This window comes from Bubalus kerabau, chromosome 10, assembly GCF_029407905.1.
Source record: "Bubalus kerabau isolate K-KA32 ecotype Philippines breed swamp buffalo chromosome 10, PCC_UOA_SB_1v2, whole genome shotgun sequence".
Taxonomy (NCBI): Eukaryota; Metazoa; Chordata; class Mammalia; order Artiodactyla; family Bovidae; genus Bubalus; species Bubalus kerabau.
Genome location: NC_073633.1, coordinates 33,727,294 through 33,748,781, shown reverse-complemented (window position 1 = coordinate 33,748,781; position 21,488 = coordinate 33,727,294). Strand labels below are relative to the sequence as shown.

General features: G+C 42.3%; 1 protein-coding gene across 1 annotated transcript in view; it reads left to right on the top strand.

Moving 5' to 3' along the window:
* Positions 1-21,488, top strand: part of RYR3 (ryanodine receptor 3) — a 461,910-nt gene that overhangs the window by 304,428 nt on the left and 135,994 nt on the right. The window contains exons 42-47 of the mRNA XM_055538999.1: positions 7,318-7,416; positions 8,704-8,977; positions 11,153-11,267; positions 12,690-12,819; positions 14,042-14,145; positions 15,950-16,085. Of these exons, the coding sequence (XP_055394974.1) occupies positions 7,318-7,416; positions 8,704-8,977; positions 11,153-11,267; positions 12,690-12,819; positions 14,042-14,145; positions 15,950-16,085 (858 nt within the window). The remainder of the gene's footprint in view (positions 1-7,317; positions 7,417-8,703; positions 8,978-11,152; positions 11,268-12,689; positions 12,820-14,041; positions 14,146-15,949; positions 16,086-21,488) is intronic.

Here is a 21,488-nt window from a genome sequence, read left to right as displayed (position 1 = left end):
CACTCCTTCTCCACAATGTAATCAGAATACTTTTTCTTCCAAACTGACCCAGATTTAGGAGCACACGCAAAGAAATGTCACAGTAGCCTGGGCTTGGGAATCTGTAAGATGTTGGGATTTGCTTTGCCAGTGACCAACATCTGCTCTTTGATATTAAGCATGCACCTCTTTGCTTGATGGCCAGTTGGACTGTGGTCTAAATTTAGGGATGAAAAGATTCTTTCCAGACCTCTGAAGCCTAAAAATTTAAACCTGTACCTTGAGAATAAATGACCTTTCTCTTATTATAGTTGGCACTGCAAAGCTGGTAATTTGACCATTTAGGAAAGAGTTATACCAAGAATGATGGGTGACTCCCTAGAGAATTTTCTTGCAAGTTTCACAGAATAATGGACTTGAGATTCTGAGGTTCAATAGCTAGTTATAAAGTGACAAGTGGAAGGAAATAAGAAACCTACAAATAAATACTGGGCTCCAAAACTAATATATTAAACCTAGGTCTAATTTGAAGACACTCTAATCCTTTCTTCTTATATGGAGTATCTATCTGACCAGTCGAGAAATCGAGTAGTGAAGTCACTGTTTTTCTTTTAGACTATCTTTCAGTCATCAAGTCTCCCTAAATAATACAGTGCCTTAGAAATATTTCCACTCTGAGTTAACCTGAGCAATCATTTAAAATGTGGCTTCTAGATCATATACTTGATATAATTGCCTGAATGTGACTATCCCTAATTACACTAATTACAACAGTGGAGTGTGAGTCAGAAAGTTAATAATTTCATAAACGAAGCCATTTATAATCATCAAGGAAACCACGCGTATACATCTAGCTTCCCAAAGGCATTCTGTTTCATAGGAGCTGATTTTATTTCCCATCAGAAAAACAAGAGCTTGGTTCCATATCTTTCTTTCTTTTTCCTTTTTGAAAAAAAGCACTATAGCTTTTTTAAAATCCCATGAGCTGAACCATTCAGTGCACTTGACAAGGCCTTCTTGGAACAGGTAAATCGGTGGATAAAAATCCTACACTTGCAACCAAGACTGTGGAAGCAACTTCATCACATGGCGGGGGGGGGGGGGGGGTCTAAGTGGAGCAGCTGGACGTCTGTGTACATGTGGGAGACAGAAAGAGGGGCCAATCATGAAGGCAAATGGCAGATTGACCTCTTCGCCTCACTTTTATGTTTTGCCTAGAGCCTCATCCCCTTCAGGAGGTGTGTTTCTTTTCTCTCTCTCTCTCTCTTTTTTTTTTTTTTTTTGTAGTTTAAACAATTTTATCTTCAATTGATTAACCATGTTATGTTAGTTTCAACTGTACAGAAAAAATAATTCAGTCATACATACACAAGTATCTATTCTTTTCAGACTCTTATCCCATGTAAGTTTTTACAGAATATTGAGCAGAGTTCCCTGAGCTATACAGTAGGTGTTTGTTTATCTATTTTAAATATAGCAGTGTATATACTTGTCAATCCCAAACAGGCTATCCCTTCCCCAACCCTTCCCCTCCAGTAACCCTAAGCTCATTCTCTAAGTACAGAAACAGACTCCCAGACTTAGAGATGTTTTTCTTGTGAACACCAAAGTGTTCTCAGTCATGAAAGGGCAGCGTTTCCAAAGATGAACTTAGAAAAACAGCAGAAATGAAATCAGTATTTAGTTGTATCTGTCTCTGCTTAAGAAAGAGATTTAAGTATTCTTGAGAATCATCTCCATTGGCTTTTCTGAAAATCCTTCCAAAATTGTCAGCACTTTCCATTGATACCAGAACAACAACAAACAATAAGTATTTACTACATGAACTACTTGTGTAAATTATCTTTTGAAAGGAAATGGCATTGCAAACCATCGGAATGTGTTTTCTCTCAGATCATTTCATATCTTCCTTGGAAGATAAATTCATGATAGAATTTTTTCCTCCTTGCTTCTTTAGTCTCCATGCAGTATGGACCTACAGCTTCCCCTGTGGCTCAGTGGTAAAGAATCCACCTGCCAAGCAGGAAAGGCAGGTTCAATCCCTGGGTCAGGAAGATCCCCTGGAGAAGGGAATGGCTCCCCATTCCAGTATTCTTGCCTGGGAAATCCCATGGATAGAAGAGCCTGGCGAGCTACAGACCCTGGGGTCACAAGAGTCAGACAGGACTTAGTGACTAAACAGCATCAGCAATATGGACTTATTCTAGAAATATAAAGAACTTCAGATAAAGGACTCATCATTAAGGGGAAAAGTAAGAGAGGAAGATCTGATCATTTCTCTTCTCTGATTTCTTTTGGGCATGTGTATTATAATGGAAGTTGTACCTTCTTATAAATGGTCTCATTTCTAAATGTCCTGGGCAAATACAGTTTTACCCATTATTTTACACTTTATTTACATATTTAGTTTTCTCAGCTAGGCTGCTGTGGGTAGTAACTGTGTCTTGAAATAGTTTCATATAGAGTACTTTATTCAGTATTGGGCATGTAACAAAATGTCATTCAATTGATAAGCTAACTTAGGGGTGACATAACTGGAGGTAATTCACCTACTAAGATGAGGGCAGAAATGGATGAGTGAGGTGTGTCCTGAGGCGTGGTTACACATGGCCTCCAGAGCAAACCCTTCTAGAGCAGAGCACCCTGGTTTCAGGTGTTACTGAGAATAAAGTCTTTGCTGAAGGGTCACCAAATGTCAGGGGCAGAAAATTAGTGCTTCCCTCTACAGCCTGCAGCCCTCCTTTTCTCTGTGCCTCACTGTACTGGCTGCAAAGCAGGCTGCAGAAGGCCTGGCTGCCTCAGTGTCAAAGATACCTGGCTCCCTCCTTGCTCCCAAGGTGACTCATCTTCAACCCAAAGGAAAGAGGGAAGCTTAGGGCCCTTCAGGCTGGTGGGAAGCCCTTTGGTAATGAATGAATAATGGCCAGGATTCAATTTTCAAAATAATGATTCTTTAATCTTCACTTTATTTCTCACGTGAGCTGTCTTACTCTCTTTATGCTCGTTTAATTTACCTCTCATCCAGAAACAGAGAAAGCTTCCTAAGGCACAGTTTTCAAGGTTCTGGTCTCAACCACTTGATTAGAATCACAATCTAACGGAACAGGGTTTATCTTAGCCAAAGGGAATGATTTGCCTTCCAGTAACAGCCATCCCCTAAGGTAGACCCTTTTATAGAGACAGTGATCCTCTAAATTTCAGCCTTGAGGCCCCTTTATGCTCTTAAACTTACCAAGGATCCCAATATGCCTTAGTTTATGAGGATTGTATCTATTATATTACACAAGTGAAACTAAAATAGAATTTAAAACTGAGATTTTTTTAAATATTTGTTAATTCATTGAAAAATAAAAAACCCACTTATGCTTAATGAAATAAGTCAGAGAAAGACAAACACAGTGTATTTATCACCTATGTGTGGAATCTAAAAAATAAACAAATGAATATAGCAAAACTGAAACAAACTCACCGATTTAGAGAACAAAGTAGTGATTAGCATTGGGCACAGTGGGGAGAGAAAAGAGGGGAGGGGCAAGATTGGACAGGGGAGGAAGAGATACAAACTATTATGAATGAAATAAACTGGTGGATTCATGTTGATGTATGGCAAATACAATACAATATTGTAAAGTAATTAGCCTCCAATTAAAATAAATAAATTTATATTAAAAAAAAAAGAAATAAACTGTGGTGATATCGTGTACAGCACAGAAATATAGCCACTATATTATAACTTTAAATCAAATATAATCTATAAAAATATCAAATAAGTCTATTGGACACCTGAAAATACTATAATATTATAAATTAACTGTACTTAAATACATAATAATAGAGTAAACCCATTACATGTTACATAAATAATTTCTATGAAAAACAACTAAATGTTTAATAATTCAAAAAAGGATTCGTGATATTTTGCATTTTTATAAATCTCTTATGTCTGACTTAGAAGATAGCTGAATTTTTTTTTTTATTCTTATGTCTGGTTAAAGAATTGGCCTCAAACAGATATATAGCTGGAAAGAGAAGGAGTACTATTCGTAGCCTTTTCAGATAATTGTGGATATTCTTTTGATACTATGTTAAGTCTCAGCAAGTAATAGTTCCTCAAAAGTTATTTGCTATGTGAAATTTGAAATAATAGTAAAGACTTTTCTTTATTGGGTTATATAACAATCCATTGGTCTATCTCATTTGTTAATGGATTCTTTTATCCATGATGTTTTTTGTAACATTACACATTGATCATTGGGAAATGACTGGTTCACTGAGTTATACAGAGCTTTCAAATGTCGACACAGTTTATTATAAACTGTTTCTTAAATTACATTCATTAATATCAACAACTTAATCAAAAAAGTCTTTAAATGTTGGGAAGCTGTCAAACTCACAGTGGCAGGAAAACATTTTTCCAAAATTCTAGTTTTCTCTTGAAAGCTTGAATTTTAAACTTGGCAACAAGTCCTAAGAGTTGTTTTCCTTGACGTGACAGGCTTGTTTCATTTTTAAGAAAATATCTGTCAGTTACTCAAGTGTGATTAACCATAGTTTGTCTGTTGTTCTCTTAATTAAGGTGGCATTCCAAGAAAGAAGCAGCTGGTTTAGCTAGCAATAATCATGACAATCACACAGGTGTTTTTCCTCAGGAAAACCACTGGTCTTTGTACAACAGAAGTGCTTTAGAAATATGTATACTCAGGAATCTGTTGTTCAGTTCAGTCACTCAGTCATGTCCAACTTTTTGCCACCCCATGGACTGCAGCACCCCATGGACTCCCTGTCCATCACCAAGTCCCGGAGTTTACTCAAACTCATGTCCATTGAGTTGGTGATGCCATCCAACCATCTCATCCTCTGTTGTCCCCTTCTCCTCCTGCCTTCAATCTTTCCCAGCATCAGGGTCTTTTCCAGTGAGTCCGTTCTTCACATCAGGTGGCCAAGGTATTAGAGTTTCAACTTCAGCATCAGTTGTTCGTTGTTAATAAAATTAATAATCTTTCTATGCCACTCAGAGCATTCTAATGCAAGCAGTACTGGTCGTTGGTCTGGTAATGCAGCAGGAAAGCATAGAGTTTGGTGCCGCTGTCTTGATTTTGTGCTAAGGACCCAGCTGTTGTTTTTGTTTGTTTTTGCCCCACTAGTTTTACCCACTATTTTTTGCACCATTAATGCAGCTGGTCACACAATGAAAAAGGCAAATAGCATCTTAGAATTATCATGAAAGTACAACAGGCCTTGCAAACTGCCTGAAGGGTCTTGGAGACCCCAGGGGTCTGTGAACCAAACTTTTATATTTACTGGCACAGATAGCATAAGAGTTACCTTTTTATTAAGCCCATGGTTTGTGCCAGAGATGGTTATGTGCATTAATTATTTTAATCCCCAGATATGCAGTTACATGAAGAACCTATCACATTCTAGAAAATGTGTTCTTTTTAACCTCTCTACCCTGGTTCATTTATGCTGCTCCGTTGCTGGTTCGTGGGAGCTAATTAAAGTCTGAGCAATTTTCAACAGCATTGCTTCCAGGGGTATAAAGCTCCATTTTCCCAGTCCCAGAGGTGTTTAGACCTTTAAAAATTCATAATTCAGCCTAGGTTTGCTTGGTGGGTGCTAGGTCTCCAGCATATGTCAGGCCGCAAAGTACACCGTGCTTCTCAGGGCTCTTAAGAATGTTTCTCCCCCGTCCCCAGTTTGTTTTCTTCTCATAGTTATACTTTCTCTCACTTTCCAAACCTTGGTCTCACAATCTGAAACCTTATCCAACAAGAATGGTCTTAAATGCTGTGCCTTCTGCTGAGTTACATCTGCCTATCGATACACAATGATGAGGTGCTTTTTCTGTCAGGAGCTTGAGGGCCACAATTTTTTAACTGAACATTAACTTGGTCACACATAGATAATTGTTTATCCCATTGCCTCACATATACGTTAAAGGCTGACCTGGACAAAGAACCCATGGGGCACTTCCTGTTCTGCCCTTTCAGGCTAAAGAGCTGTTTGCCAGAAATGGACTCACAGACATAGGGGACAGACTTGTGGTTATCTATGAGGAGGGGTTGGGGGAGAAGGATTGGGAGTTTGGGATTAGTAGATCCAAAGCTATTACATACACATTGGATAACAAGGTCCCCTGTATAGCACAGGAAACTGTATTCAATATTCTGTGATAAACCACAATGGAAATGAAAATTTTTTAAAAGACTGTGTATATATAATATATATACACACACATATACATAACTGAATCACTTTGCTATACAGCAGAAATTAACACAATATTGTAAATCAACTATACAAAAATAAAATCTTGCCCTTTCCAAAAAAAAAAAAAATAGCTATTTCCTTTCCCATTTGCCCTCTCATGAGGTGTTGCGCTGAAATGAACCATTCTCTAGGCTATAAATGTTGATTTGGATTGATAAGTCAGTGTGTGGCTAAGAGCTCACCCGAATCTTGAACCAATCTGAAAGACAGGTTAAGGGAATATTTACATGGTTTCATTGTGACTCTGTAGAACTCCCTGTTGAAAAGAGGATGGTCCTTGAGCTGATTAATACTTCTGGTTGCTTTTCATGTGTGGCAGGGACTGTGGTCATGTGTATTATCTCTGCAGTGAATTTGGTTTTAAGTATTGAGAACTGTAATTCTTTCAGTCCAAAGTCAGGCTTAAGAGGAAACTGTACATACAGGACCGGGTAAGCTTATGTTGCATACAAGAACATCTATGGTTTTCTCCTGCTTTTATTCATTAGTGTGACTATTAAGTAGGAGAAACAGAAACTTTTACGTTTGACTGCAGAGGAAACAAGTTCCTGAGAGGAGACCAGGCTTAGATGGTAAATAACTTTTCTCCCCCAGAAAGTTCAGGTATTATCTAACCTAACAAATGTTAGTCAGCAATCCCTGCCTAGTGAGTTCTCTTAGGAACATCTTTTAACTGTGCTTCTCTCTGCCTTGGGTATCCTTTTTTTTTTTTTTTTTTTAAAGTTTTTTAGCTTATGTCTCCTGTCTAAACCTAAAATATCCCCAGGGTTGATAGACACAGAAGTAAATTGAATTAATCCTTTACATCTAGATCTCTTCTGGAGCTTTGGTAACAAAGTTCAGTTTTCATATCCTTATGATGAGCTGTTATCGTATGTAGAGAAGACACCTGCCATATTTAGTGTCACAGAGGTAGAAAACAATATAAGATGGGGCACAGGCTACTGAAAGCATCTGAGTTTATTCCCAGTGCTTTCAGTGAAGGACTGCTCAACCCTCATCAGCCCCTGAGCTCTGCCTTTATCACTGGTCTGAATTAAGGGCCTTGGTGCCATCCATACCTTGCAGGAATGTGCGAGGCAGAGCTGGACTTGGAAGCAGTTATAAGAGCAGCGTGTCTCACCTGTGTTACAGCATCTTCTCGAAATGTGCATGACATGGAGGGGGGTGAGAAGTGCCTCCCAGACGTTCTGGCAGGATCCCCTATCACACTGTCCTCCTGCTCAGATTTGCATCTCCCTTTTGGTCATCTTCCCACACCAGTGCCCATCAGCACTTTGCGGGGGCCATTCAGCTCAACCTGTGAAGGTCCCAGTGCTGGTTTGCTTCCCACTTGAGCCATCTTTCCTTTACTTGTGCAGCCAGTGGTGTTTCTGTGCAACCAGCATGAGCCCTGATATATTCTGAATTCACTCATACTGGATTCTCCCTTGATGCTTGTGAAGCATCTGACACAGTGTCAGCGGACTCCTGCCAAAGATCCAGGACAACACAGTCAGTTCAGCAGGTGATGGTCAGATGTCTGGTTGTAAAGTCTTTGGACCTAATAGAAGGTTCTCAGTCTACTTCTCTCCATCCCCTAGTGTATTTTTATGTTTGTGTCATCTCAAATATAGTTTAGAGTTCTTGAATCAGTGGTATGGCTTACTCAGTTCATGGTGGATAGTATCTTTAGAATACTTGGAGGATAGTATTTATGGTAGCAGAGAAGGCAATGGCACCCCACTCCAGTACTCTTGCCTGGAAAATCCCATGGGTGGAGGAGCCTGGTGGGCTGCCGTCCATGGGGTCACTAAGAGTCGGACACGACTGAGCGACTTCACTTTCACTTTTCACTTTCATGCATTGGAGAAGGAAATGGCAACCCACTCCAGTGTTCTTGCCTGGAGAATCCCAGGGACGGGGGAGCCTGGTGGGCTGCCGTCTATGGTAGAGAAATCCTAGCACTTAATAGTGCTTTACTCCTAAGAGGCAGTGCCCAACGTCTTCTTATGTTTTCGTCCATCCAGAATCACTCCCCACTCTATCCTGTGACACTTATACACAACCCCATCTTGGTGTGTATTGCATTGTATTACAAAATAAGGATAAAATGTAGCTTTTAAGTCAAAATGAAAATGTGAAGAACCAAGTTGTGAGCGCCCTGAAGATGCCAAGAAGGCATCTTATTTTGTCTTCTATGTCCAGCATCATTCAAGCATCACTGAATGCCATTTAATCCAAATAGAACATTTAGCTTTCTCAGTTCAAATTGAAGATATTCATTTATTATAATATGGCTCATGCACCTACCTTTCGGTATGCATTCTACTCTGTGTGCCATAATCCACCTTTAAGAATTTTTTTAACCCTACCCAGCTGATGTTGTACGTTACGACTGAGTGAAGTGACAGAGTGCACAGTGCTCCTGAGCCTCGACAGCCACAGTACTGGTGCTTCCCCTTGTCCTTCCAGCAACCCTGAAGGAGCTCATCTCACAGACCATGATCCGCTGGGCCCAGGAGGACCAGATCCAGGATGCAGAGCTGGTCCGGATGATGTTCAACCTTCTGCGGCGGCAGTACGACAGCATCGGGGAGCTGCTGCAGGCGCTGCGCAAGACCTATACCATCAGCCAGACCTCCGTGAGCGACACCATCAGCCTGCTAGCTGCCCTGGGCCAAATTCGCTGCCTGCTCAGCGTCAGGATGGGCAAGGAGGAGGAGCTACTCATGATCAACGGGCTGGGGTGGGTCATTCCCATCAAGGGCAAGCTTGCAGAGGAGGCAGTTCTGAAATCAAGTCACATAAAAACCTCTGGGTTCCCCATCCTGATTTCACTCGTTTTCAGATTATATGCTCATTAAATCAGTCCCCTTGAATAACCTCAAAGACCAGACAGTGGGCTACTTGGGGTGAAGGGCCGTGGCCAGAAGGAAGAGGAAGGAATCTTGGAAAAAAGCAGATATTTAGTTTGAATCTGATGAAAATAGTCCCAGGGAAGCAATGAAAAAATTCAAAGGAGGGGACAGTGTGTTCAACCCAACAAGAGAGAGACTTTGAGCACCTAAGGTTTTGACTGGAAATCTTCTGTGACTTCCCTTTGAATAATTACAGCCCTTTTCCTCCCTTTTCTTGGGAGTAGAGTCATTGTCATCAATTCTTCAAAATGTGTTTCCTCATGACAGTAGCTTATAGATCTTCCTTAGAAGCCACATCACTAGAAAGATTGAATTTTATTATTTGCTTGTTTTTGTTTTCATAATTTAAATTTTTTAAGTTTTAAACAATTTTAAAGGTTGCTTCCCTTTTACAGTTATTACAGAATATTGGTTATATTCACTGTGTTGTACAATATATGCGTGAGCCTATCTTACACCCAACAGTTTGCACCTCCCACTCCCCTACCCCTATATTGCCCCAGCCTCTCCTCCCCACTGATAACCACTAGTTTGCTGTCTGTATCTGTGAGTCTACTTCTGTTTTGTTATATTCACTAGTTTCTTATATTTTTTAGATTTCACTTATAAGTGATATCATACAGTGTTTGTCTTTATCTGTCTTATTTCACTTAGCAAAATGCCCTCCAAGTCCATTCATGTTGCTGCAAATGGCAAAATTTTCGTTCTTTTTTATGGCTGAGTAGTATTCCATTGTATATGTATACCACAAGAAAGAATGCATTTTAGATATCAAAAAGATTTCCTTTAATTAGGTAACATAGTTCTATATTGCAGATGAGAAACATAAAGCCCCCCCAAAAAAATTCACTGACTAACCCACAGTTTTACCTGAATAAAATCGAGCACTAGAACCATAGTCTCCCTGCTGCTGGAACTGTCATCCTACCACCCTCAAACCAGCAAAGTAAAGGAGCGTCACTGAGACCCAGAACAGGGATGCTGGCAGTTGAGGCAGGATGAGGGGATGCATGCATTCCTTAAATTCATTTCCAAAGAGGACTCTTACAACAGAGGTGAAGAGACTTTTATGGAAAGAGGAAGCAGCTGCAGAATTAGCCTTTCTCCCAGCCCTTGTGGTAGACATAGCTCCACTAAAACCTCGTGGTGTCTCCTTTTAACAGCTGCAGCCCTCTGGAGAAAGGGATATGCGCTGAGAGTAACCACGTGCAAGGAATTACACAGCCAGGCCGCAGGCTGCCTCTGTATTTTGATTTGCCTGCAGCTTTATTATGTGAATTTATGTTGAATGACTTAAAAACGTAATTCTTTTTATGTTTCATTTTGATCATTTTATTGAGTGTTACTGTCCCAAAATATTGTTGGCACCTAATACACAATTGCCTTAAGAAGAGGGTACAACCCTGCCCTACCATTTGGATAACTAAAGTACATAGAGACATAGATATAAGGACAGGAGAACAAAAAACAGAAGACCCTTAATACACAGAGGAAGAGAATTCAGTGGTTTGGGCTATCTCAAAACTATCACAAGCAAAAAAAAAAAAAAAAAAAAAAACAACTGAGGGGCAGCTACTTAATGTCATCAGAAGGAAATATTTAAAAGAAAAAAAGTAGAAATAAATGATCATAAGATATTCCTATCAGCTAAAAATGGCCCTCTACATATATTCCACCAACCTAGTACCTTCTGACCATCTTTCCAGCAGATGGCATGTACATTAGAAGTGAAAATTTTAGTCCCTCGATCATGTCCGACTCTTTGTGACCCTATGGACTGTAGCCTTCCAGACTCCTCAGCTCCTCTGTACATGGAATTTTCCAGCCAAAAATACTGGAGGGGGTAGCCATTCCCTTCTCTAGAGGATCTTCCCAACTCAGGGATCAAACTCATATATTAGTTCACCCCGAATGTGTGTGCATGTGCATTTGTGTATTCTCAACCCTGCATTGCTGTAGCATTGAAATAAGCAAGTGCTGACTTCTCTCTCCGATTACCCTAGAGACATAATGAACAACAAGGTGTTTTACCAGCACCCCAACCTCATGAGAGTCCTCGGCATGCATGAGACTGTCATGGAGGTGATGGTGAACGTGCTGGGTGCAGAAAAGTCACAGGTAATGCTCCAAGGAGAATTTGTCTCGAATTTGACCCCTGCACATGGCTGGTGCCCACTACCTAGTGATTCTTCCCGGGGAGGGCATGGGGAGGAGCAAGGAGATGGGACCCAGCCAGTGTTAACAGTTCTCACTCATTTCACTGGGCTGCTCAGTCTCCTTCCCATCCTCTTCTGCAGTCCTGCTCCTTCCAAGATGGAATTCCTCCGGGTTCCACTTAGGAGCCTGGTGTGTTTGGTGCTGTGTCAGAAGGCAGTTCTAAAGGAGAACAGGATTTTAATAACAATCCTGGCACTGTTGTCACTGGAGGGTACATGTTTTCTGTCTGAGCCAAGCTCCTGACGATGTCGATTTCCTAGCCAGCACCGCCATAAGGGGCTGGGGAGCTCCTGCTGCCAAGGGACAGGGAGTGCCAATAGGGCCCACCTGGGCAGGTAGTGCACCTTGTCCAGGTCCTTCTCAGAGTCAGAGAGGTTCTAAGGCAACAGAGAGGGGATGTTTGCCACCAATATTGACAGGTGAGCGTTGTGAAGGAAGAACACAGGAGCCCCATTCGCCTTGCTCCTCATTTGCTTCCTTCTGATCTCTCAGGAAAGTGGACTCTCCCCAGAAGACCTCTGAACAAACATCTGTGTGCCTCAGCAAGCAGACAGACTAACTTTTAGAATCCTACTTCCTAGAGCACGTTCCATGATTCTAAAAGTGGAAATCAAGGGCTTTCTTGGATCCTGAGCCAAGGTTAACACTGACACCATTTATTGAGCATGATTGATCAAACAGAAGATGCGGCCAGACCCTGGAGATGCTAATTACTTTGTTAAGCAGAGAAGCCAACCACTTTTGATGGTAATAGAAGTTGGCACTTTGGTGCTAAATTGTAAGAATCATGTTATGAATGCTCTAGGAGCACATAGGAGAGTGGTGATCAAGGACAGAAGTAATTGGGGGAGGCTCATGTTCTGAAAGGGTGGTGCTGTTGAGGCTTCTACAGCAGTAAAGGCCAATCTTTACCCAGAAGACTCAGGTTTGATACAGTGCTAGGTCTTATTTTCTGTGATCACCCATCTCCTTTTCTGTCCCCTCCCTTCCTACTCAGAAACAGTGGTCTGATGTAGGGTTGAACAATTTCACATAACATCTGAGGATGACTAGAATTCTGGCTTGACATCTATTTTTTTTTGAAAGAAAGATACTTCAGGAGTTATAATTAGCTCTCGATATTTTTAGAAGCCTCTTCTTAGGTGTCTATTCTCTGTCCCTCCTATGAAAAAGTCTTGGAAACAACCGGAAGCAAGGAGAAAAAATTTTTTCCCAACTGTTCACAGCTTGCAAGGCTCCCATCTAAGACTCTTTGAAGTCAGCCTTTTCAGAAAGGCTTCATGATAGATTCTTCCCCGTGAATCTTTCTACTTCTCCCTACAGATTGCCTTTCCAAAGATGGTTGCTAGCTGTTGCCGCTTCTTGTGCTATTTCTGTCGAATCAGCCGACAAAATCAGAAGGCCATGTTTGAGCATCTAAGTTACCTGTTGGAGAACAGCAGTGTCGGCCTAGGTAGGTCATGTTATAACTTCTGCAGTTGGCTCAGGGGTTACCCTTCCCCTGCTGGCCACTTAGGCAGTAAAACGAAAGAAGTCACATGTGTGCTATCGTATTTTTAAATAGAAGAAGGAATCCTGCCTGGTCTCAAAACATGTGAGATAATAATAATATGTTTCTGCTCTCCAACCTAAGGAGAGAAGTCGCTGCCAACCAGCCGTGGTGACGGTAATGATGACGGATTTGTTTTGGCTTAGGCACACAGTTTATAGTCACACAGTTTTGCCTCCTCTCTCTGGGGACCCGGGGTTCATGAAATGCTACCTGAGATTATGGATGCAGTCTGGAGATCCAGCACCTCCCAGCCCATTCAGCGGACCAGGGAGCAGTGCTAATAAGACCAAGGTCATGGATCCAATCCCTTATTGGCAGGCTGGCTGCAGGCTATATGCCTGTCCCATCAGCTAACCAGCCAGGGCTTTCATAGCTGCAAGGCAGACAGGCCAGGAGCAACTATGGACAAACAGTGTAAATCCAACACCACCGCTAGAAAACCAGTGCACGCACTTGCCTTACTCACTCTTCTGTATGTAAACTAAATGAATTTGTGGAAGACGCAAATACATTATATGCACGTGAAATCTGAAATCTCAGGTTTCCTGTTTATCAGATGCAACCTCATGGGGTTGCAAAAAGGGTTGGACACGACTTAGGGACTAAGCAACAACAAGCTTAGACTACCCAACCTTTTTATAAAATGCCACCTAAAGTTTTTCTATTTTAGCCTAAGAACCAAACAAAGGGAAATGAAAGACAATGTTCGTGACCTGATATAATTCTAAGAGTTGAGGTTATTTTTAAATTCTAGGTATTGACCCCAGCAATGACCAAGTTATGTGAGCTTGGTTATCAAGTGACATCTGAGACTTTTGAATGGTCACCAAACGAGGGCCCAAGAACTTCCATGTTAGAAAAGCATTTGAAAATACACGGTCCCAGTTGCTCCTATGAACTGATTTTCTAACTTAAGCTATATTCACGGTCAATAATGAGTGTGGGGAGGAAGGATAGAAAACAAAGCTGCTCTTGAATTGAGCGGGCAGCCCCCCTTTGAGGACAGCGATGTGTCCAGGTTTTGCGTTTGCTGACCTCTCCTGGCCATTACTGTGCACTGCAACCTCAGCTCAGCGCCGGGTGGCCTCTTTCTCCCTCTCTCTCCCCTTCTCTCCTTCCTCAGCTTCCCCCTCCATGAGAGGATCCACCCCGCTGGATGTGGCCGCTTCCTCCGTGATGGACAACAATGAGTTAGCGCTGGGCTTAGAGGAGCCAGACCTCGAGAAGGTAATTGGCCTTGGGGAGGTGCTATGCTTGCTGTCCCCTGCTTATAGCGCAGCCAAGCCAAGGAAAAGCAGACCAAAGGCTGAGCCTCCATCAGAACCTCTTCAGTGTGTAAGGAAAGCGTGGCGGGATGTGAGTCCTGGGAGCCATGTGATAATTAGGACCAGAGCATCTCCTGTGGACAGGACTTGCCAGCTCCACAGACATCTTCACCTTCCTATCCTGTCTTCACTGTTTCCTTGACTGCACAGCTGACGAGACGGACAATGCACTTTCTCAGCTTGAAGGGGAACCATCTAGTCAGGAGGAGGGGGACAAGGAAAGGGCTGTTCACCGTGTGGTGGGTTTGGAAGCAGCTAGGAGCGGGCATCTGACCCCAACAAGGGGATCGGGAAGGGCTCTCAGCAAAGAGGTGACCCCGAGGGTGGGCAGAAGCTACTCAGTCATGTTGAAGACAGACATGTGCCAGGAATGTTTGAATTTCAGAGAAGAGAGCATGGTGTGCTTGAACTTGAGAAAGCTGGCTGTGACCAGAGCCCTGAAGCTTGTGGGGAGTGCTGAGAAGGGAGGAGAAACAGAAATGAATGGGCCCAATGCTGCCATTGCTGCAAACCGCAGAGGTCCATACATCTGTGGAATCACTGTGTGCCAGGCCCCACTCAGAACTAAGTCACGTGATCCTCAGGACAAGCCTTTTTATCATTGCCCCAGTTATAGGAGAGGAAACTGAGGCATAGAGAGATGAGGTAACATCCTCAGAGTCATCGGGTTCGAGTGTCAGAGCCAGGGTCGAAAGCTCTGGGCTCTAGAGGCCGTTCTGTTACCTGTGATGTTGTGGGACCTCACTGTAGAGCCTCGAGCCACAGAAACCGCTGGAGGGCTTCAAGCAGCGGAGAAATACGACACAGGTTTTTATGTTCTGGAACACGTCCTGGTTTTAGTAAGAAGAAGTGATTGGACCAGAAGCAAGACAGACCCCACCCCACCCCACACACACATGAACTCAGGAGCTGTGCACCCAGCAGCGAGTTACGTGATTGCTGTTCTGTGAATGCCCTGGGCATTCCTGGCCTCTGCCTCTGAGGGGACAGAGTTTAGTCAGACTTGGCTATTCATCCATTTAAATGGCAATAAATAGCTCAGCTTTCATTTAGGTGATATGATGCTAACTGACACCTGTATTTAAAGTTAGGTAATGATTCTCACACGATAAGACAGTGCCCCAGGGTGCTGTGCTCAGCAGCCCACCCTCAGCCACATTCACCTGTTCACATGATAACTGCTTATCTGGGACCCTGAGTCTCCCTTGGAAGGGAGACCAGGAGGCAGGGAGAGGAGAGAGAGGGTACCCGGGGAAGTCTGTAGAGGAGAAGGAGGGCCCACCCAGTCAACCAGTGACTGAACATTTTGGTTTTGAAATCCCATGGTCAAATGAACAGGCCCAGCCTGCATCCACCATTGTCTCCCCTGTGGCACCTTAGTTAGGCCTACGTTTAAATGCCATGTCCCTCTTGCCAGAACTTTTAAATGGTATGTCCCTCTTGCCAGAACCGGGAAATCATAGCATATGGCTTATATCTACATAGCAGTGATCATCAGTCTTGTCAATTGCTTGGAAACAAAAATGAGTAGAAGGTTCCAATTTCAAATCTGCTCAATTATTTACTTGGAAAGTAGTGGGCTGTCTCCAGCTTCTAGAGAAATGAAAGCCCTTCAGTTCCCAGAATTGTGCATGCCTTACCAGCTATATTAAAAACTTACATTAAAAAAAAACCTAGGCACTTAACTTTTGTTTTGTTCTTGGCAGGTGGTGACCTACTTGGCAGGCTGTGGCCTACAGAGCTGCCCCATGCTTCTAGCCAAAGGATACCCTGATGTCGGCTGGAACCCCATTGAAGGAGAGCGCTACCTGTCCTTCCTGAGGTTTGCCGTCTTCGTGAACAGTGAGTCTCAGTTTCCCATGCCTCTCAGACCTAGGATGGCACAATCACAGAGCGTACTAGGAAAAGGAAATTCTTTGCACTGCTTCCTATCCATAAACACGGTAGATTGTATAGGTAGGTGGCAGCTGATAGAAAAACCTCTGGGACAATCAGGCTAGACAAGGATCAAGAGTGGAATCCAGTGGAGAGAGTCCTGAATGCTAGGACCAGAGCCTACAAGGAGCTCACTACATCGGCCTGGGCTTGTCACCTCTTCGTATCTCTTCTTCTAAAAGAGGGCGCTTGTTAATATCCTTGTTTCCCAGAATTAAATGCAAGTGTGTATCTAGATTCTTAGAGTTTTGAATGGATGGATGAATGGTTGGATGGATGAGCGGATGATTGAATGGATGGATGAATGAATAAAAACATGGAAGAGCTGATAGCTGTTAAAGGTAACTAAACTCCAAGTAGGGAAAAAAAAAAAAATAAAGAATTGCAAAAGAAACCCTAAATATTCTTCTTCTTAATGCAAACCACATCTCATTTCTACTGAATTCCAAGTTGACACAAATTTTGCATTTCCACTAGTTTAATATGCTGAATTGATCACTGAGGAAGGCTTTCTTATCTCTCCTTGCTATTCTTTGAAACTCTGCATTCAGATGCTTATATCTTTCCTTTTCTCCTTTGCTTTTCGCTTCTCTTCTCTTCACAGATATTTGTAAGGCCTCCCCAGACAGCCATTTTGCTTTTTTGCATTTCTTTTCCATGGGGATGGTCTTGATCCCTGTCTCCTATACAACGACATGAACCTCTGTCCATAGTTCATCAGGCATTCAGAGTGAAAAAGTTGGCTTAAAGCTCAACATTCAGAAAACAAAGATCATGGCATCTGTTCCCATCACTTCATGGGAAATAGATGGGCAAACAGTGGAAACAGTGTCAGACTTTATTTTTCTGGGCTCCAAAATCACTGCAGATGGTGATTGCAGCCATGAAATTGAAAGACGCTTACTCCTTGGAAGTTATGACCAACCTCGATAGCATGTTCAAAAGCCAGAGACATTACTTTGCCAACAAAGGTCTGTCTAGTCAAGGCTATGGTTTTTCCAGTGGTCATGTATGGATGTGAGATTTGGACTATAATGAAAGCTGAGCACCAAAGAATTGATGCTTTTGAACTGTGGTGTTGGAGAAGACTCTTGAGAGTCCCTTGGACTGCAAGGAGATCCAACTAATCCATTCTAAAGGAGATCAGTCCTGGGTGTTCTTTGGAAGGACTGATGCTAAAGCTTAAACTCCAGTACTTTGGCCACCTCATGTGAAGAGTTGACTCACCAGAAAAGACTCTGATGCTGGGAGGGATTGGGGGCAGGAGGAGAAAGGGACGGCAGAAGATGAGATGGCTGGATGGCATCACCGACTCGATGGACATGAGTTTGGGTGAACTCTGGGAGTTGGTGATGGACAGGGAGGCCTGGCGTGCTGTAATTCATGGGGTCGCAAAGAGTCAGACACGACTGAGCGACTGAACTGAACTGAACTGAATATGCTGAATATTGCATAAAATGAGTAGTTTCTTAAAACTGTTGTACCTTGTCTCCAAAATTGTGTTATGATATTAATACTAGCTTACTTGTATTTACATTATAGTTACAGTCTCTCCCTTTTCCCATTTTGGAGTTTCTGGCTAACAAACCTAGCTGCGCTAGTTGAATGATTGCAGAGACGGATTTCAGCTAATAAGCAGTCATGCCGATTGTCCTGTGAGAATTCACCTAAAAATGTATTGGTATCACGCGGTCATTGTCTTGCCATGTGCTCTTCTTGTCTCCTTCTCCCCAACCTCCTGCTTATTTTCCTACATCATAATGCACTCTGTTCTTAATATTTGAATGGTTTCCAGTGTCCCGGTTTTTTTCCTTTCTTGACTTGGTCACAGACCTTGAGATGTTTGTCTTTTGTCCCCCTAGGGCTTGTCCAGCCAAGTTTTCAGGGATTTGTGTTTTCTGCTTCCCTCTGCATGTTCCATACCTACTATCTGTTCATCATCAGCATTGCTAAACTCTCATTTTCTTCCTCTGCGGCCAGTTTCAGAGTATCCTCTGATAGCCTGTCTTACTTCTAGTCCAGATGATTGCATATCCCGAATTAATGCAGAGTTAATTGTGGTAATAAGGGGGATTTTGTGTCGATTTTAAAGATTCATCAGTTCAGTTCAGTTTAGTTCAGTCCCTCAGTCATGTCCGACTCTTTGCAACCCCATGCATTGCAGCACACCAGGCCTCCCTGTCCATCACCAACTCCTGGAGTTCACTCAGACTCACGTCCATCAAGTTGGTGATGCCATCCAGCCATCTCATCCTCTGTCATCCCCTTCTCCTCCTGCCCCCAATCCCTCCCAGCATCAGAGTCTTTTCCAATGAGTCAACTCTTCACATGAGGTGGCCAAAGGACTGGAGTTTCAGCTTTAGCATCATTCCTTCCAAAGAAATCCCAGGGCTGATCTCCTTCAGAATGGACTGGTTGGATCTCCTTGCAGTCCAAGGGACTCTCAAGAGTCTTCTCCAACACCACAGTTCAAAAGCATCAATTCTTTGGTGCTCAGTTTTCTTCACAGTCCAACTCTCACATCCATACATGACCACTGGAAAAACCATAGCCTTGACTAGATGGACCTTTGTTGACAAAGTAATGTCTCTGCTTTTGAATATGCTATCTAGGTTGGTCATAACTTTCCTTCCAAGGAGTAAACGTCTTTTAATTTCATGGCTGCAATCACCATCTGCAGTGATTTTGGAGCCCCAAAAAATAAAGTCTGACACTGTTTCCACTGTTTCCCCATCTATTTCCCATGAAGTGATGGGAGAAGATGCCATGATCTTCATTTTCTGAATGTTGAGCTTTAAGCCAACTTTTTCACTCTCCTCTTTCACTTTCATCAAGAGGCTTTTGAGTTCCTCTTCACCTTCTGCCATAAGGGTGGTGTCATCTGCATATCTGAGGTTATTGATATTTCTCCCGGCAATCTTGATTCCAGCCTGTGTTTCTTCCAGTCCAGTGTTTCTCATGATGTACTCTGCATGTAAGTTAAATAAGCAGGGTGACAATATACAGCCTTGATGTACTCCTTTTCCTATTTGGAACCAGTCTGTTGTTCCATGTCCAGTTCTAACAGTTGCTTCCTGACCTGCATACAGATTTCTCAAGAGGCAGGTCAGATGATCTGGTATTCCCTTCTCTTTCAGAATTTCCCACAGTTTATTGTGATCCACACAGTCAAAGGCTTTGGCATAGTCAATAAAACAGAAATAGATGTTTTTCTGGAACTGTCTTCCTTTTTTGATCATCCATCGGATGTTGGCAATTTCATCTCTGGTTCTTCTGCCTGTTCTAAAACCAGCTTGAACATCAGGAAGTTCATGGTTCATGTACTGCTGAAGCCTGGCTTGGAGAATTTTGAGGATTACGTTACTAGCATGTGCAATTGTGTGGGGCCACCAAATTCTATAAATAGACTGTATGATACATACCAGATCCAGGAAAGACCCATTTATTCATCTTGGCCAACTTCACAGGAAGATCAAGGGTTTTATGAGTCAGTTAGTGGGACTGTCTACTTGGGTTATGAAGGTTGAGGAATCCACTGGCTGTTTTCTTACCTGGATGGCCGAATTCCAACACTTGCTTTTGCTTACGTGGCACAACCATATTCAACTAAAGTCTGAATCAATATGTTCAGTCCACCCTCTTTGCTTTCAGATTGTTTTATGCCTTTTTAATATACTCTACAGTACAATTTCATAATGCAGTAAACTCCTGCAAATCTATTAGACCATCAGTAGGAAGCTATGTGCACTTTAACCTTTATTGTGTCTCTTATCAGGTGAAGGTCACATTTGGTTTTGGCAAAGATTATTGGCTTCTGCTTTGAAAGAATTGACAGTCTACTAAGGGGAACAGACATGGACAGAGGTCACTATGATAAGGAGTGGAGTAAGGTAGGGACAGAGTACTAGTGGGTTTCATGAGGGGACACTCACATCCTGTTGAGATCAGAAAAGGCCTCTTGGGGAGGTAATATTAGTGATGAGCTTTGAAGGGTCAGATTTCCAGATGCTAAGATACAGGAGAGGAGCCAGTTGAGCAGTGGCCTGAGGGCTAAAGCTCATGTGCTCAGGAAGCACAGTGATCAGCTGGTCTTGGAGGATAGATGCATGGATGACAGTGCTAAGAGACAAGGTGTAAAAGGTAGGCAGGCAGTTCTGATGGGGAGAATTGAAATGCCAAGCTGAAGAGTCTAGTCTTGATTCAGTGTGCAGAGAACTGGGAAACCTTTTCATCAGAAGAAAGACTGGCAACCACTGGGAACTTCTGTGCCCAGATTAGGATAATGAGTTTCTGAATTGTAATGGCGGTGATGGGAATGGGCTAGAGGAGATCCATGTGAAATAAATAATAGAGACAGAATTTATAGGACTCGCTGGTGGTGAGGATTATAATGGCTGGGTCCTGGGTATGTTGACATAAGGGAAAAAACAGGTCACTTTAGAGCTTAGAGATCTAAGGGAGAAAAGAAGTAAGGGTGGTCAGAAGGACAAAGTGGTTGGAGATGAAGGGTCATGGGCTTGTGTGTTTTGGGGAATAATTTTGCAGTGTGTGACCCCCCAGATGGAGATGCCCCAAATTGAGGCTATAGAATAGAGATCAATCAGGCAACAGATTGGGACCAATTGGGCTTGCAGGTCACCCACAGTTGAAATGGTAAGAACAGACTGTCCAGGGGAGAACATAGAAGAGAGCGGGATTCATATGTGCAAACTGGTTCATTTCTATAACAACCCAGTGAGTTAGATATAGTTATTGTCATCATTTTATGGATAAACACCTTGATGCTTAGAGCCATTAATAAGTACCTTTGCCAGAATCACACAGCTAGTAGATGTTTGTGAGGATTTGAACCAGAACAGTTTGGCTCCAGAGGCCAAACTTTACTCAAACCATTATATAGCATTGCCTTGTAAACACTGTCTCCCTAATGAACAAGGAGAAACAGCATTTTCTCCTTTGAGTTGATCAAAAATTGTGGAATTGTTTAATTTCTGTTTGGTGCTAGTGTTTGTTTAAAAAAAAAATTTAAAGCCAGATCAAAAGCCCTTGCTATATCAAAATAATAGAATTAGAAATTTCTTTTCTAACATTATTTTAGTAGTTTCTCTTAATGTTGGTGTTAAATCTTCTTAAACAAGATTTGTTTTTAAGAGAACTTCTTAAGGCACATAATTTTCTCCTCTTTATTTTTATTAGCTTGCTGGAAAACCTTGGGTTGTGTTTAACTCTGGGAGGATTAAAGTTGAGAGGTTTCTATTAACCCGGCAATTACAAACTTTATAGCCTGTCTAGACACAGATGTGTCTGGGT